The sequence below is a fragment of the Pholcus phalangioides genome, unplaced genomic scaffold (genome assembly GCF_987345545.1).
Source record: "Pholcus phalangioides strain wild (caught in Gottingen) unplaced genomic scaffold, Ppha-v1.0 ptg000007l_1, whole genome shotgun sequence".
Taxonomy (NCBI): Eukaryota; Metazoa; Arthropoda; class Arachnida; order Araneae; family Pholcidae; genus Pholcus; species Pholcus phalangioides.
In genome coordinates, this window is record NW_028301600.1 from 13,122,963 (window position 1) to 13,142,464 (window position 19,502).

General features: G+C 37.2%; 1 protein-coding gene across 5 annotated transcripts in view; it reads left to right on the forward strand.

Moving 5' to 3' along the window:
• LOC149084938 (coatomer subunit beta'-like) overlaps positions 1-18,038 on the forward strand; it is a 115,486-nt gene extending 97,448 nt beyond the window's left edge. For 2 of the 5 annotated variants that reach the window (XM_089232676.1, XM_089232674.1), the window contains exons 20-22: positions 157-282; positions 11,514-11,615; positions 16,889-17,286. In XM_089232676.1, coding sequence (XP_089088802.1) covers positions 157-282; positions 11,514-11,615; positions 16,889-16,954 — 294 coding nt within the window. In that variant the 3' untranslated portion in view covers positions 16,955-17,286. Of the gene's footprint in view, positions 1-156; positions 283-11,513; positions 11,616-16,888 lie in introns of all 5 variants that reach the window. The other 3 variants (XM_089232675.1, XM_089232679.1, XM_089232678.1) reach the window with 3 other exon arrangements.
• Positions 18,039-19,502: the final 1,464 nt, after the last annotated feature.

A 19,502-nucleotide genomic window follows, 5' to 3' on the forward strand; every position in this document is an offset into this window, starting at 1 on the left:
CGTGCTGGAGCTGGCGGAAAAAAGTAGCCAAGTTGGCATGTCTCTCATACCAAAGCTGTTCCATAAAACTGAACATAAAGTTTTTTCCAATTAAATCACATTCAAGATTCATTTCTCAATTTAAAATGTTGTATGGTTTTTACCTTTCTCCCTCAGGAAATAAGCCAGATGTGTTTAGAGAGAAAAAATATATCTGAGCAACTTAGAGTTTCGGAAGTGGGTGATAGTGTATCTACTGAAAATATGTTCGATGCTAGTGGAGATGGTTTAAAGAAAAACCTAGTAAGTTTTAGGTTTTCTGTTTTTGACTTACAAACTACTACTTATGAAGCAGTGTAAAAAAGTCTCCAATGTTAAATGTATACTGTTTCACAACTCTTTACCATGCTCAGAAACCCTAGAGAGTAAATATTTATGGTTAATTCACAAAAAGTCTTAATTCCGATGAGTCGAATATCTTATATATTATCTTATATTTTATTTTTATCTTAACATCTGATTTTTTTCTGTGTGAAATCGAAAATGCCAATGAGTCAAACTCACAATCAGTCTGCCGCTGCACATTCGACTAATCAAGATTTGATTATATCTTGTTCTCTGCATGTAGTAGAAATACTGATGTGGAAAAGGAGAGCACTATAAAAAATTTTTTAGTGTTTCTCAGAACTAAAACTGCATTAGTACGATGGAATTTGCATCTTTTCATCATGAAATTCAACTTTCATCATAGTTGTTCTTTTATATGGTGAAACCGATCTAAGGCAGGGATTACTAAAGTTTTATAAAAGAGCTTTTATAAAACTTGAAATGTGCAACCAATAAATGTATTGGTTACATTCGCTCGAATGTAACCTATACAGTCATTGGTTGCATTTTTCAAATTTTATAAGAGAACTTTCATCAAACTTTTATAGTGTAATACTGGCCTAAGTCCGGGATCACACTATAAAAGTTTCATAAAAGTTCATTTATAAAATTTGAGAAATTCAACCAATAAGATTACCTGTTAAATTCGAGAAAATGAAACTAATAACCTTATTGCTTGAATTTTTCTAGTTTTATAAATGAACTTTTATAGTGTAATGGTTCCATACCAGTAATCTGGCATGAAAACCCATCAAGTTCACCTTCTATGTACAATCCATGTTCCCCGCCATGCTGCTGTGAGGCATGGTACACTCGACCTAGAGCGCTTCCTTCACAAGCAGCAACGATGGGTTGCCTCATGTTGGTAACATCCTCCTTGACAGCGGCGAGATCGTCTTTGCCGGCACTCCTTCATTCCAATTTGGCCATGCTAATTTTCATTTGGGGACATCATCGCCAGCGGCTGCTTGAATTGTTAGAACAATTCAAGCAGCTGCTGAATTTTCTATTCAAGCAGATGAGAGAACTCTCATCTCGTCTTTTTTCATACCTCTTGTTTTGACCATCCAAGTCCTTGTAGCATGCTGCTCCTGATACCAGTTTTGTTGTGGTGGCAGGGCTTGTCAAACTTCTATCAGAAGATTGTCCTGTCATGCGGATCTCTCAGGTTCTTTGCCAGGGATTTGAAGATAGGCCAAAACTCACAGGAGCGAGAATTTGAGAACAAATAAATGCTTTTATTTACATCAACTAGACGTCCTGCTAAAACTAGAACAGCTTTCCAAACATACATCTTCTCACTTCAAATTCTCCTGTCTGAGTAGTCCCTAGAATCTCATTCTTCTATTTGAACAATTGCATGCCATGAGTACCTTGCATGCGGCCTCTTCGCATTTCCACCCTTTGTAACAATATATTAGGTTGCCAGTAAACCAGCAATGTAACAGGAGATGTCAGTTTTTTCCAGTTAAACATGGTGGTGGTAACATCATGTGTGGGGCTACCTTGGATCATCCAGTGCTGATCCTTTGGTGCGAATAACAGGCATCATGGATCAAAAACAGTATTTGGACATTCTAAAGGCCCACATGTTACCCTACGGCAGAACTCAAATGCTTTAAGGATGGATTTTTCAACAAGACAATGATTCGAAGCACACAGCCAAGTCTGAAGGTTTGTTTGGTTTATTGCCAAAAAAATGAGTTATAAAATGGCCATCAATGTTATCTGATCTAAATCCAATAAAGAACCTGTCTGGTGCTTAAACATCACTGTGAAGGTGCAAAATTTTCTAATCTGGATGCAAAATTTCAATTTTTACAGCAAGAATGGAAAAAAATACCTATCAAAAATTTGACGGATTTGGTGAACTTCATGCCCTGCAGATGCAGATTCATTTGCACATGTGTCAGAATGAGTGATTTCGAGAAAAGATAAACACCAAGCTAGAAAAGGGTTATTGATCAAATTCAGTGTTGAGACGCAACATTTGAGTCAAATTAAAAGAAATGCATGACAAGCTCAAGATCAAGGCTAATGCCAGAGCATGATAATAGAGCAAATCAGGACTTTATATAAAAAATTTGAAAGTATAAGGAATATGTGAACTCTATATCCTGTAAAGTAGCCAGATCACAATTGAAACCAAGGTCAAAAGACTATTGGTATTCATAGAAACAACTGGTTTAATCCTCTGCCCAATCACAATATACCTGAGTGATTTGACTACCAAAACCAATCCATCTTTATTAAAAATTATTAAATTTTGATGTAGGCTGTGAAAACCCACATTTTCTTCCAAAATTTGGAGTGATATAAATATAAATGTGTGGTATAATTTTGTGTTATTTATAATCATGTCACGTTATTCATCAGGGATTGCACCATATTAACCTATTCACATACAGAGATGAAATATTTTGGCGTGGGGCAAATGGAAGAAATACATTTGAGTTCTCCCTTTCTTTCTTTTCCTTGTATCGAGATACTTTATTGGTAACCATATAAATGCAAATACAAAGGCCACAACAGGCAAAATACCCAACAAGGTGGCTGAAAAAAAAGATGCTGTAAAAAATATTGATGTTAAATGTACCTAAAAAACAGCAACCAAAAATAAGAGCAATTATCATGAAAAAAACTAACTATAAATAAAATATATTACACTGCCCATAAAAAGTTATGGTTGTCTTATCTAAGTATAGTAGCTTCTCGATTCATCCCAATATGATTATCGTATTTCTTTTTAAACATGTTAATTGTGGTAAGATTCACAACAACAAGGGGTAAGCTATTTGTAGTGCTCCCCGCACAATGGCGCTGGGGTATCTCCGCAGCTTATATACTTATTCTATTTTCTGCTGGTGGCAACCCAACAAAAATCGGGAGTCAAAGGCATCTGGCTCTGCTTGTTTGTTGTTGTTGTTGTCCTACTCACTGATGCACGCACATGTCTGTGTGTCTCCGTGCACGGGCCACATTCTTCTCTACCAGCATTCATGTTTGTATTATGCAAATAATATTCAGTGTAAATAAGATGTAAATATATAAACGAAATCATTTCATGGATCAGCTAAAGATTGGCAACACTGGGTGTGAAACAAAAGAAACCACTTGGACTCGATGTTGTGTGTCTTGCCAAAAGTCAAAAGTGCGCAAACATACTTTTTCCACTGCAGGAAAAATTGAAATGCCAGACACTCATTTCAAGCACCTCCACATCGATATTATTAGTCCACTTCTGTCAACCCAAGATTACACATATTGCCTCACCTGCTTCGATCGATTCAGCCGTTGGATTGAAGTCTTACTGATGAAGGACATGACAGCAGTCACTGTTGCTTCACATTCTATTCTGGTTGGATCAGTCGTTTCGGAACCCCTGAGAAAATAACAGACCAGGGTCGACAGTTTGAAAGCTTCATCTTTTGCGAACTCACCAAACTCCTTCGCATTCAGCATATCAGGACAACACCTTACCATCCTCAAGCTAATGGGATGATAGAAAGCAGCTCTGATAGCTAGGTTGAACATGAACTGGGTGAACACACCTCCAACAGTCTTGTTAGGGCTATGACCCTGCTACAAAGAAGATCTCAAAGTCACACCAGCGCAACTCCTATATGGCACATAGCTCAGATTGCCTCTGATCACCAACAGTAGCAACAACATACCGTGTCCCACAGAATTCGTCTCCATCCTAAGAGACCAGATGCAGCAGTTACAACTAACTCCTGCAACGGCTCACAGTGAAAAGAGACTCTACGTGTATTCGAACTGAAGAACACCACCCACCTCTTCCTGCGGTCAGACACAGTGAAACGAGCACTTCTCCCCACTTACAAAGGACCGTACAAAGTGCTGAAGCTTAGTGAGAAGACATTTTGCCTTCTCATAAAAGAAAAACCATCTACAGTATCGGTCGACAGGTTAAAACCTGCCTTTCTGCTTACTGACAGTGTGCCCAGGACCGCAACTAGACGCTTGGTCATCCAGGCAAGTGCACATTTTTGCACCCTCTTGTTATGTTGAAGGAGAGGTTTGAGAATAAAATTTGCGCCCCCTCTGGTCCAGCACCCGGGGCATGAGACCGGCCTGCTCGGCCTAGTTGCGGCCCTGAGTGTGCCTCAGCTGCCCAACAAAAAGACAGATGCATCTGTTCCAAAAACTTCATCATTCCGAAAAGCATCCTGAAAAAACACAGACCAGCAAAAATATTTGTAAAAACCATCTACGCTTATCGAAGCACGTGACTTTTAAAATTTAAGTTTCTCTCTCTTTCCTCGTCCTTCAGACTGCGAGGGGGTACTGTAGTGCTCCCCACACGATGGCGCTGGGGTATCTCCGCAGCTTATATGCTTATTCTATTTTCTGCTGGTGGCAACACAACAAAAATCGGGAGTCAAAGGCATCTGGCTCTGCTGGGTTGTTGTTGATGGTGTCTTACTCGCCTACGCACGTGTCTGTCTTTCTCCATACATGGGCCACATTCTTCTCTACCAGCATTCCCATTTGTATTATGTAAATATTATCCGTTATAAATAAAGTGTAAATATATAAACAAAATCATTTCATGGACCAACTAAACATTTATTCACAACCCTGTTGGATATACCCGAACTTCAGATATCGCCTTCTGTATTAAAAACTGATGTGAAAAGTCATTGATTGCACTACACATGCTTTCAATACTTTCTACCCTAGACCCTTGAATAGAAGGGACCAAACTATCCCCTTACATCCATTATTGACATACTTGAAAAATGGTTTTAGGTCGGTGCCAATGTTATCTGCTAAAGTAGAATCAACTTCATTTTCACTATCCCTTATCACTTTCTGCAATGCCTTTCTTTTTTCAGTAAATGATGACAGGCCATCTCTTCTACTTTTATACTCGCTGAATGGCTTTCTCTTTTTCAAGATAAAGATTACACATGCTATCCATGAACCAGAGGGGGTGCAATGAACAAACCTGCATTTTTATGACATCATGCAAAACAGAGGACAGTTATGTTCTGAATTCTGCCCACTGATGTCAACTGGTCTTTGAAAATTAACCCTAACCTTTCCCTCAAATGTTCAGAGCTGGTTCTTCGTAAACAAGGAACCGTTCTTTTATTGTTTGGTTTATCTGTGAAGAAGCTACAAGGAAAGCTAACAACCGAATGATTACTAGAAGAAAAGTTGTCACCAACTGAAACATGTTCAACAAGATCCACAGGTACTAATGAGAATCAAATCCAAAATAGAAGTACCCCTAGTGGCTTCTGGTACTCGGCGAAACAAAAAATGATTGAGCACCAATTTAACACTTGAACAGCAGGATTTTAGACTAACCTAAAACTACTGTTAGTGGTCAACTTGATCCCCGTAAGAAATTCAAGTCCAGAGTAACTCTTGTTTATTAATAAATGATGCTGAAACGACAATATACAGTAAGACCTTGGTATAAAGACACCCCACCTTTAATGCCAGTTTTCCAAACGTCTTGCTAGCATAATTGGCAGCAAGTTTTACTCATTATTAAATCACCCTACTTATGAAGTAATTTTTATTTGGTGTCTAGAGGCGACATTATACCAAGGTCTGACTGTATAAGATTTACCCTTAACCTGTTTCACTATGTGCTTTTGAATGAGTAAAAATTATGAGAAAGCAAAAAAAGAAAAGAGCAATGTGACTCAACACGTTAGAAATTAGTACACAACATGTTTCAAAGTGAAATTATACCTATGAACTATGAATAAACCCACACTATGCTCTAAAGTTTGTTAGACATCGGCACAAGTTGAATATTATGTACGCTTGACAGTAACAGCAACACATTTTCCACAATATGATTTCTAGTACCCTTCACAGATGTCAGAAGCCTTACTCTGTCTCTCACACAGTTGAAAAGAATATTTCTTTCATTTTGTGGTGTGTACTGGAAGAATTGGAGGTTATTTTTTGCCCAAAACACCAGCAAGTTGTTCTTCCACCAGTGCAAGAAGAAATACTCACGTGAAATTGTGGAACCTGAGGATTGAAAGGTGTACAAGCATTCAGTGTGACAATGCCAAGGACATTGTAAAATACACTCGTGTCCATAAATTAAGGATAATGCCAGCTCCGGCAAATAAAGGTTCAGAAACAAAACGAATGTTACTTATTCATAAAGCCCATTTATTAAACAAAAGATAAAGAACAAAAACGATGGTGTATGTATGATACCATTCATAAAAACTACGATTTTTGTTCCCTGGAGCAATTGTAAAAAATATCTCCTTTACAAAAACTTACTATTACATGGTTGGTATGATGGTTAATAAATTGTATGTCTCCCATGCGATGAAATACAGTCCGTACAACGCCTAGGCATGCTGAGTATCAAATTATCGATCTGATCTTGGGGAAGATCACTCCACTCAGCAAGCAATGCTCTCCGAAGTTCCGGTACACATGTAGGAGGTGGTTGACGGGCTGCAACTCTTCGGCCAAGCATGCTCTATCAGATTCAAGTCAGGTGAGAATGCTGGCCATTCCATACGAGTCATATCCTCAGATTCTAGGCATTCGTTTACGATGTTTGCTCGGTGAGGACGGGCGTTGTCATCCATAAACACAAATTCTGCGCCCATGGCACCCCTAAACAAACGTACATGTTTTTCCGGAATGATGTCCCGATAAATTTGGGCTTTCATGGTTCCGGTTTGAACATGCAGATCTGTTCTTCTGGAACCGAGTATAATTCCACCCCAAACGAGCAATGCTGCACCACCGTGACGGTGTTGTTCAATGATGTTGTCTTGGTGGTAATGGGTACCTGGCGTTCTCCATATGAAAGTCCGACGTGAATCAGATTGCAAGCTAGACCTGGACTCGTCGGAAAACATCACACAAGCCCACTGTGACGATGTCCACATTGCATGTTCTCTACTCCACGCTAATCGCTGCAGACAGTGAATTGCCGTGAGCGGAACACATCTGACAGGCCTGCGAGCATATAGACCAATATCTCCCAAACGTCTGTACACCTTGAAACTGTGGTACCCGTGGCTGCAGATAGCTGACGAGACAGGTCGGATGCTGTGCTCCGTCTGCTTCTTTTGGCAGTTACTGCCAAATACCGGTCTTCATTCGGCGTTGTAACTCGGGGGCGACCTGTACTGTAACGTCTACTGACATTTCCGTTATCTTGGAATCATTGCCAAAGCCTAGAGATGACACTTTGGGCAATGCCAAGTTCCTCGGATACTTCCATCTGAGTATGCCCACATTCCAGGCAGCCAATAATTCTACCACGTAAAAAATCATCCACATGCGTCCTCTGTGTCATAACTATTCGCTTATGGCACTGAGCGCCTTACAGAACTCTTGTGAACAATTTTACTTCTTTGCCACCATTCCTTATATACCCCCCTCTTACACTCTCGTCATTGTTATGTACTATCGGCATCATCTGGTGGCTTCCTGAAATTTGCATATCATTCTTGCAGATGTGTGTGATAATTCTACAGGTGAAATTTTTACTTTAGATTTTGATTTCCGTGTGATTCTGAATTATCCTTAATTTATGGACATGAGTGTACATGAACAGGCTACCTGTGAGTTCCACATCTTGTACAGGCATCCCTCACTTTACATGATTAATTGGTTCCGCAAAATAGTTGCATATGGTAATCACATAAAGCGGGTTTAATTTAACATGGAAAGATAGGGGGGTTGGTTTTCTTCAGAAAGATTTGAAAGACCTGAACCCAACAGCAAAAAAACCTTTTTTAATGAATTAATTAAATGTACACTGTACACTTTACTAGTACACTGTTTTGGCCAAAATTTGTTTTTTTAACAAGTCATTTCTGTCATTTTGCTTTAGCTCCAGTCAATGTTGTAGGATACTGAAATAGTGCTATGCATTTTTTTATTTAAAATTGTGGAACTTTATGTTCTCTAAGGGGGGTACCCTCCCCATCCTACTTTTTCTAATTTTTTAAGTGGGAGCCCTGGGTGAGTTTTATTCAAGAATTTCTCTCATATTTGTCTGAGCTACATCATCAAATCCAACTTAATTCGTTGTCAAAGGATTTAACTGTTATATATATATTTTCAATTTTCAAGCTCCAGGAGTTACATTTCCAGGATTAAAGCTAAACTCCAAGCCAAATTTTGCAGGTTGGAATTCCTAAAATCAACCTTTAAAAATCGGGTTATAGCAAAATCAGGTAAAGCGAAACTGTGTAAAGTAAAAAAATATATTTACTCAGTATCTCGTCTGCTGCATCTATGCCACATTTAGTGTCATTGTAATAGGTGACAGTGTCTGGCTTCTTTGCACTGTCATCTGTAGATGACTGGCACACATTTGTTTTTATGGTGCTAAGGATTACTACATTCTTTTTGCTCTTGCACCTATACATTGTGAGTGTGTTGTTTATATTACTCAATGCATCAGGACAATATTGTGCCATTGAAGTGTCACCTGCAATTGTGATTTCTTTCATGGAAAGTTCATCTGTAAGTTTCACGGAAGTAAAATAGTTCTCAATTGTGATGGTGTGCCTGGAATTTAGATTTGGTTGCAATAATTTCAAAACCACACTCTCCCAAAGTTGTGCATTGATTGGTCGCTCTTTAGCCTTGCTCAAATATGGATATAGTCATTCAAGAAATATTTAGAACTATAATAATTAACATAAAAATATGTGTGGAAGTTTATCACATAATAAATACCTTGAGGTATTTTAAGAAAAGTCACAGAAAATATCTGCTTCAACGTTCTATTTTATGTTGAGATAACTCAGGGGAAATGGAAAAGAAGGTCAAAATGACCCCAACAGCACTTCTAGTGTTAAGAAAATTTCTCTCATATTGATCCCTAGCCAATAGGTTCTCCCAATCAATACTTGGATAATTGAAAGTCCCTTAAAATTACTACCTTATGCTTACACATGTAGGAAATTTTATCATGAAGCTTGGAGATGTAATTTGGATCCCTATTTGGTGGATTATAACAAACTCTTACAATAAGCTTATCACTCTTTTTGTTTTCAAGCTAAACCCATGTAGTTTCAATATCATAACTCTGTATATTAGACTCTCTATCTAGTCTGCAAACATGATTTCACGTAATTCAAGATTCCATCCACTTTCCTACTCAATCTATTTCTGAAGAAAAATATTGTATCCAGATATGTGTGAGAAGGATTCATCCCCATCTTTTACCCAGGATTCTGATGGCTGTAAGATCCAGGCCCTCCACAGCTATCATAGTTTTTTAAAAGTCTTTCTTATTACCCAAGTTTCTGGCATTTATTATCACACTTTTATTTGCCCTGTGATTTAGTTTCAATCAAGAAGCTATCTGAGTTGAGTAATTCCCTGTATATACTGTTATGATTAACATGAACTAACTCACATTCCTGTCTACCTGGTCTGGAGGTAAAAAACCTGGCCTATATGACCCTATTGTAAACCCTCCCAACCTATTCAGGTGAATCCCATTCCAATAAAGGCACCTATCAGTGAATGGATAAAGCTCCAAGAATGTGACCCCAAGAGAGGAGCACATCCTTATGTTAAAGTGGTGGATCCTATTCTCTCTCTCCTAGTCACCCATGGCAGTCATATTTTCCCATGGCAGTCATTATTACCTCTGAACACTGGAACAATTCTTTCCACACACACACCTCTTTCCCACTGTAATTACTATCACCTATGAACTCCTCCCTTCCCTCCTGAATGGTTAATAGTAAGTCCCAGTACACTGTGGCAGAGACTTGCTAGAATTTGCTCCTACCTGGTTCGTTCCCAACCACAAAACTACCCTCGCTTAGAACCTATACCCAGAAAAAATGTTTCAAACGTTGTCTATCTTCTTCCCGGGAAGATAACATTTGCTAGAAACTAGAGATATGACAAATATTCTGCTGCTATTCGGTATTCTCTCCTTTTGCCGAATATTTGGTTCAACCAAATATCTGTAAATCCAAACATAACAAATTAGTTTTAAAAATTATATTAATTGGAATTTTTTCTATAAATTAAGAATTTACTGATTATATTTTATTTTGTGTATATCCCTTTCTGTAAAAGAGGTTATGTCAGTGAATTTCTAGGATAAGAAAAATATGAAACTGAAAGTAGAATCCAACTACAATAAGGTGGAATTGAGCATGAATTACACAAGACCTAGACAAGATATGTATTTTCAATTAAAAACACCAATTTTATTTATAATTGTGATGACTTTTAAGAAAATGGATATTCAGCCGCGGAATATTCTATATTCAGTTATTTGGCCAGATCACTATTCATCCCATCTATACTTGAAACCCTGGAAATCCCCTTACACACCTGGTACCCTAATTCTCTAACCACAGAATCCTAATAATTATGCCACTATCATCCCTCTCAACCTTTGTCTATAACCACCCATTCCCTCTCTATGTCTATATTCATAGAGATTACATATTTGTTTACAGGTGGCTCCATTATCCTGGGTTTGCCGAAACCCTAACTTTCTCCCATAATGCCTCAACCTCTAAGGTAGCCCTCTGTAAACAACTCTCACCCTTAAAACTAACTGCCACTATTTCACTAGACCAAGAAAAGTGTTCCATGCACTGCACGTCATTAATTTAAGTCGGCATACTAACACTAATGCTAAAGTTGCAGAAAAAAACTTAGCAAATTGTTTTTTTTTTTTTTTTGGGAGGGGGCAAATTGATTCTTTTGCACTTATTATTGTTTTTCTTTCCTGTTTTGATGAGTAAATAAAATATAGTGTTACATATATATACAGGAAGGTAAGATGGAAGACGGAAAGAATGGGAAACCTGTTCCATTAATTTTTTCCTGCTCTATTATCTCAATAATAATAGATACCACTTTCTTAGATGTATCACTACTATTTCAATTGTATAATATCATCCAAATTTGTTGCTAAAAGCCTGTATGTTGAGGGGTAAAATTAAGTTAAATTCCTCAGTCAGAATTATATATAGTATTAAAAATGTAAATAAAAGATAATTTATGTATATATATTCTATGTTTTTTACTATCAATTCAAAAGCAATGTATAAATGTTCTAGATCTCAATAATAAATTATATTCTTGGCATTTCCTGCATACTTCTTAAAACTATATTTTGACTAATTTGTTCATAGATATCAAGGGATGGTCCAAAGAAATCCTGTCAAACAGAAGCAGATATAGAACGAGAACTAGAACTGGCTATTGATAATATAGAGCTAGATGAGAATATGACAGTAAGTTTTTGCTTTTTCTGTTTATTCAAACCCATTCTATATGCCTGTAGTTTTAAAACTTTTGCCACCTGCAACTCCCTTGCCTTAGTAATTTTTTATGTATGGCTTCCCAGAATAGTCTCACAAAGTACCACTTCATGGCATTGAATAGGCAGACACCGATATCAGGGTGTCTACCATCACGGAAAAGTCACGAAGTCCTGGAATGAGAAGAAGGTCACAGCAGTCCCGAAAAAGTAACAAAATTTTAGTGAAGTTCACTGATTTTTTTTATGATTTTCCGGAGATCTTTTTCTCAATTTTTTCCCCTGACATCTAGGATTTTGAGAAGGTGTGGCATTTAATATTTTTTTCTTTTCTCTTGGGCTGCTTTTCTTTCCCCCTCCCCCCCGGAGGGATGAATGGGTGAGTAGCAACAGAAAGGAATAATGCAATATTTGCAGACATTATATGGGTGGGGCAAAAAAGCTATTTAACCTGGATAAACAAAAAAGAACTTTCCTTTCTTTGCTTTTGGGGGACCTTTCAACATCTATAATATTCCCCTAAAGCAATGTTTTCAGGATCATGTGATAATTCCTCGAGGAGGGGGGTTGACTGTAATGGACCACGGCAGTAGGAGACCTCTTGGGAACTATATTGGTTTTCCATAGAAAGGACATGACCTTCCCTCCACATCATGGAGGGGGGCCCATAGGCTGTTGGATCTTTGTGGGTCTGCAAGCCAGAATTTTCACAGGGCCAGGCAGGGAGCTCTGTAGAAAATTTATAGCATGAAAACACAAAATCATGGTGATTGTTCCGGGCCTCAGGGCTGGAGCCCTGTCAGCCCCATCCTTGTGAGGGCCAGGAGAAAGGACACCAATTCTCCTTCCCCCCCCCCCCCCCCCAAGGAAGATAGTTGTTCTTGACAAGGAAACTTTGTGCTGCAACAATGTGCTTTTACATGGTTTTTTTTTCTCAAGTATCCTTTTTCAATTGGTGCAGCAAAAACTTTGTGTTGAATCTGAAAGCCAAAAGGCTCAGGATACCATACAGTCTGAGTATTTTCTGTTATAATGTTTATTTAGTTGTGACTAGATCTCATATTTTTTATGACGTCATATTTTGTGCATTTTTGAGCAATAGATCTTTTTTTTTGGTCATTTATCACTGTAAATTTCAATCTGTAGGCTCAATCTGTTTTATTCAAAGATATAATTTGGACATACAATGAAATCTTGTCTTTCTTTTTTTCCTTTGGAGAAAAATTTTGCATTCCTAGTAGCAGTAGTTATTTCTTTTTTCTTGGAGGATCCTCATACTAGGTTTTTGAAGGGAACCTCTGAATGGCACACCAAGCACATATGAAAGATTCTGACCCTCAAAACCTTTGCATTCAATGCATTTCCATAGCTGCCAAGTCTCCCGAATTTTTCGGGAATCTCCCGAATTTTATCTTCATCGCTCGATCTCCCGAAAAGTTCTTAAATCTCCCGAATTTTTACGAAAATCACAAAAATCCCTACTTGTTCCTAAAAATTCCCTACTTCATTAAAAAAAATCCCCACTTATGAAAACAATCCCTAAGGAATTTCTTGTGGGGCATGAAGCCTCTTTTTTTTCCCTTTCGAAATGACGTCACACGTCGTAAATGGGGAAATTCCCTTTTTAAGGAAGTTTTACAAACCCTCTGATGGTAACAAGAAAGTTGTTTGTCTTATCGTGCAGGGAAATGGCTTAGCAGCCAATAGTCCTGGATAATAATTGAAGATTATGGTGATGCGCATGTGGTCAAAATTTCTTTTGTTGAAGTTACGTACGTGCGATATAGCAAAACATGAATAATGATAAGCAAAAACATATTTAATCAATTTTAAAGATACTTATTCCGATGAATTTCCTTTCATCAAACGTTCCAGAAGAGGGTCGATTTTTCCTTTTTGTACAAGTTGTGTTACGGACATAAACATCGGTCATGGAAAGACTGCCATCATCAGTCGTGAAGTGAAAAAAAAAACAAAAAACATCAAGCAAGTGTCACAAAAAGTCAGTGTTCTTCAAAAATTGACGGTGTTTTCCTTCATCTTCCGATGATTTTGGGGTCATTCGCTCAGAATGTTTGTTCACAGCGTTTCTGATTGAACACAATATTTATTTTTACATCATTGAAGTTTTGGCCTCCAATTTCACTTGTTTTTTGCGTAGGAATTTTATTCCCAAGGGTTTAACTTCCATGTGTGTAAAATCCCTATTTTAATTTGACTTCAGTTTTTGAGTAGGGATTTTATTCCCTACGCTTTAACTTTTATGTTTGGAAAATCCCTATTTTATTTGGGAAAATCCCTATTTTATTTGGAAAAATCCCTATTGTATTTATTAGGGAGTGGTTTTAGCATAAAATACGGGTGTGCGCGAAAATCTCCCGAATTTTCATTTTCAAAAGTTGGCAGCTATGCATTTCCGTGATGCCTAAACATTCAAGGGATTTTTTTCAGGAGGGCAGACTTGGTTTTGGCACTCCCCATCAGTGGAAAACTCCAAAGCGTTTAATAATGGTGGTTTTTTTTATTTGTATTATGTTTCAAAGTAAAAATCATTTGTTAAATTTTTGGTTTATTTTCAACTGTTAAATTACCACTCCAAGTTTAGTTGAAATCCCCCCCTCCCATTGTCCCTCCCTGTTAAGCTGGTGATGCCTAAAGTTGAGTGTTCAGATTAAAATGTTACAGAATTTATATATATATATATTCCTGAACTTCTGGAAGAATATTTTCAATATCAATGGTAGCTGATGTGCAGTCATGTAGGCATCACAAGGACCTGGGATCGAATCTCACATTAGTGCAATAGTGGTTGGCTAAATGCTTTGTGTTGTTTCTCACCTTGAAATTGGCATATAGCCAAATCAATAAAGTATGTATGTAATGGTGGTTGGCTGAAGTTGGTTTACTGTCATTTCACAATTTCAGATGGATAAATGTGAATTGATCTCTCTCCTTTAAAAAGTATCAACAAATCCTACAACCAGGGCCAAGAACAAAAATTGTCACTGTCATCAAAATCCAAAGCAAGTACCCATTTTAGGGTCCCCCTTCCTCGTAATTTTGAATCAAAAAACAGCAAACTTGGTGCCCTTTCAGGTTCAGTACCCGATACACCAGACCCCCAAGCTTTCTCCTAGTTACATCTGCCTGAAACTTATGTTCAAGTATTACCTTTCACTCACAATTTTAAATACAGATGGCAGCACTAACTCAATGCACAACACTAGATATGCACGCCATGCAGACAGTTAGGTGTATCAAGTACCACTCAAGCATGGCATACACACATTTTCAGCGCAATTCACTTCTAAAAGGGAGTAAAAATGGTAGTAAATTCACCAATGTGGTTAGCAGGGCTGTAACTAGGCAGGTGCAACAGGTGCACCCGCACAGGGCTTACTTGGAAGGAAGGCCCAGAAGGGGCCTAAATAAAAATTCTTGCATAGGGCACAGGAATGGCTAGCTACGGCCCTGGTGGTTAGATGGGAGTTGCACTCAGTTTAAAAGAAAGACAGATGGTACCACTTGTATAGTATGTTGTTAAATATGTTTCAAGTTCAAGCGCAAAATTGATTTAATGTGCAGCAACATTGGAATTCAGCTTGAGTAACAATCAACAAGACTCTTTAGGACAAGCTTTCCTAAGATAAGCTCCATCCGCGTAAAACTGTATTACCTGCATTTAACTCTGTTTTTTGTTTTTTCTCTATTTTCTTCCATTTCTCAAATTTGAATATCTCAGTGAATATTGCACTTAGAAACGAGGATTTTTTTGTTGGCATCAAGAAACAACAACATTGCATCAGAATTATGTATTTTTTAAGGAAAAAGTAAATATATATATTTTTTTAATGGCAGAAACAGTAATTTTTTCCCTGAAGGTGGTAAAAACACACAGTAAAACCTTCTGTGGTGAATACCGTGCCAACCCTGGACAAACTCACCCTGAAGAATCCCTCGCCTAATTTGCACTGCCTCCGGAGAGTCCCTCATTTGTTTCCACTCTCAGAGAGGCTCTTGCATACAGCCCTGGGGATCCAGGCACCCCCATTTAAGATTGCTCATTCTGAGATCTAGTTAATTTGGGGGCTATATAAATTTTCGTTTCAGCGCAAGCAGGACTTTCTTGGGTAAGGGTTAATTTTTTTCCCATTGTTTCATTTTGCACTACAAAAATACACCATAATCTCGTCTTTTAACCTTCCCCCTTTCCCTGGCCTATGACTATGGTATTGTATGTTCTAAAAATTTATTTCAGAAAAGGAAGTCCGATAACAAAAGATTATTATTTTTTAAAAATGTACACATTTTAAGATAAATTTGATGTCTAACTTAGTTGCAGGGAATATAAAATCATGTAAACTGTATAGTATATGAATATACATTAACTTTTAAAATAAGCATAATCTAAATATTATGTATCTAAATATTATGTAAATAATATGTGTAGACTCAATTCTTACAAAAATTATTCAAATTTATTTTACTGTTCATTGTTAAATAATTGCACAAATTGATAACACTTGGAACGCCTTGGCAAAGTAATTATTCCTCATTTTATCTTGGAAAATTATTATTTGACTAGGCCAGATAGTTGAGAGTCTACTGTGCATCATAATCACATTTCTGACTAATTTGCATGAGATTCATAATTAAAAATTTATTTCAATTGAACACATGAAAATGGCAACATATCAGGTAAACTGGCCCAGCTCACCTAATGAGAGCAACAAGGCCATTAAAAAATGAAGATCAAGAATTTATATATCTACCAGCAGAAGCTCCTTTTTACTGGATGCAGTGTTCACCAATATGCATCTAGATGTGTGATTAACGCATCAAAATTCAATTCTACTACTACAAATTTTATTGAGGAGTGAAAATGCTCCTTCTAATTTTAAATGATTTTTTTTAAATAGTTATTTCTCACTGATAAAAAAAAAAACCCTTAAAAAAATTTTGGAGAAGAGTGAAATTACACTTCAAAATTATGTTTTTGGATAACACTGACACTGGATGTAAGAAACAGTGCTCTATGTTGGTAGGATTTTTCATAAAGATGAATTCATGATTAAAGGAGCATTTTTATCAAAATGTTATCAAAAACCATATTCCCAATATGATCACATCAAGCATTGTGTACTGTATTATATTGTGGCTGTCATTGAGCTATTTAATCTTTTCTGATTTGCTTTTATTTTAAATATTGAAATTTCTAATGATTTTTTTTCATTTTTTAAAATAAAGGCTGCCACACTGGAAGAAGTGCTGAAGGAGGCAAACATTGATGAAGACTTACTTAGTGAAGACTGATAAAAATGTCAAAATCAGTTTTTTTTTTAATTTCAAAAATGTCAGTGATAAAAAAGTTAATGTTTTGAACTATGCTTGATATTGAACTTTTGTTACAATGTAAAAATTGAATGATTGAAGTTTTGATGATGTTGTTTGTTGAGTATTTGATTAGACAAAGAAGAATATTCATCTTGTCTGGAAAAACTTGTAATGTAACATAATAAAAATGTGAATATACTGTTTTTTTTTTAATTTATTCCACATTTCATTTTATATGTCAATATTTTTGTAATACAAATAAATATATTGTTTTACAGAGCTATCCCTAATTAAATTACAGCTTATTTCATATCCAGAGTTATTCTAATTCTTTAGTACAGGGTAGGCAAAAAGTCTGTAGAAACGTTAAAAACTCATAAAAACCAGAAAAATAACCAAAATAAAAAACGGGATTAGCATTGCTAGGTCACCAGAATTTTTTTAAGACAGGAAAAAATAACAAAAAACAGCAGATAGGTGGCACTGGTACGGTCCATTGAATCTGTCGGAACTGAAAGATGCGATCTGCCAACAGGTGTCATATACATCCGGACCTGCTGCACTCTACAATTGCTGAATTTGTGACTCGGCTGCAATGTGTTATTCTCTGTGATGGTGGTCATGTGGAACACACAGCTGTAATAAACAATTTGGAGGCATTCTGTTCGTTATTTGCATATATTTTCTTTGACTTGTGCACGTCAGCACGACCTGTCAGCTGTTTTTAGTTTTTTTCCGGTCTTAAAAAAATTCCTGTGACCTAACGATGCTAACCCTGCAAACCGTATTTTATTTCGATTATTTTTCCTCTATCAGACCAGACATGACCTGGGCTCTGTCCCTTCGATGCTAACCCTGCAAACCGTATTTTATTTCGATTATTTTTCCTCTATCAGACCAGACATGACCCGGGCTCTGTCCCTTCCAGTATGTAAGATTTTTACCTGTGTGGGTTAGTTCGTGCTGGGGCGGTTATTTTTCCAATTTTTATGAATTTTTAAAGTTTCTATGAACTTTTTGCCCACCCTGCATATTATACTGACAATAAATTTTTTTAATTTATCTTCGATTGCTTGTTTTCCTAATTTTCAATTACATTTAAGTGCATTTCATGCCTTCTGGGGTTATTTTAAATAAATAAATGTAAGAAATATATATGGAAAGAAAACCAAACTTTTAAAATTTGGCACTTCCTTAGAAATTTTTAAAATGATAGTTATTACAAATATATATTAAATTTTTTGTATGTGTAACAGGCATTTTTTTTAACAAGAAAATATGTGATTCAACTATTCATGTTGTCTTTCGCTTCTGTCAAAGTTTTCTGCCGAGTAATCTAAGAAAATTAAACTTTTTTGTGTAACACTAATTACAGTAGGATCCTGATTAACCAAATTTCGGGTTATCCGAGGTATTTTTCATAAATTAATTTTGAAAATTGGGTGCTGTAAAATTACCTGCTCTAAACACTTTCTATGTTAAAAGATGCCACTCTCCCCATTCATGCAATAGATATTGTTACGAATTACAGATGATAGATGGCGCGACTCGTTTTGAAAGGACCTTTCAAGAAAAATATCACAATGTTCTGTTGGCAACAGCAGCGAATACCGGTTTCGGTTTATCGGAAAATGATGCAACTGATGGGAACATCCCAGGTTACGCCCATCCAGACAGTGGCACCACAAACCTGGGACTATAGAATTTTGTGGAATGTTCCTTTTTTCTCGAAGTTTCGACAGACTTTTAAATAGTTGAGAGTTTTTGTGAAAAAACGCTCGAATATAGAGAGATTTCGATGAAAAGTCAGTTGTGATTGAACTTTGCAAGAAAGTTGTTAGCTCTCTGATCAGCTTGTGAATATGTGTAAATTGCTGTTCTGTAAATAAATCTGTGTTTGTCTGTCGAACCGCTTCTTGTTTTGCAATCTTGATGTCTTGCGAAAAAGTATCCGGAACTATATGGTGTCAGAGGTGGGATAATTCAAGGACTTGAATGGTGAAAACAAGAATGATGGACATGGACGAAATGCGAGAACAGCTGAACCAACTGATGTCTGTGATGGGCCAGATGAAATCTGGCATCAAAGAAAAGATCCAGTCAATAAGCTTTGCTATGAAAGATGATGTCACCACCTCCATTGCCGCTGTTAACACCTCTATCGCTGAAGTCAAGGAGAATGTCACCAACTCCATCGCTGAAGTCAAGGATGATGTCGCTGCTGTTAAGCAAGAAATCGCCTCCCCCCTTGCCGGTGTGAAGGAAGACATCGCCGCCGTTGAAATTAGATTGGACGGAATGGTCAACGTCGTGAAAAAAGAACTCACCCAGGAAATGAACTCTGTCACGGATCGAGTGATTGCGGTCGACGAGAAGCTCTCGAAGAAGATACAAGAGCTAGAAAAGAAAATTCAAGAGCCTACATTCTCCACGGACGCTCACCAGGTCCTGCCAGCCATAGCTGATGTCAGTCGGCCTAACATCAAGCCCTCGATGTATGACGGGAGGACATCGTGGTCGATCGTCT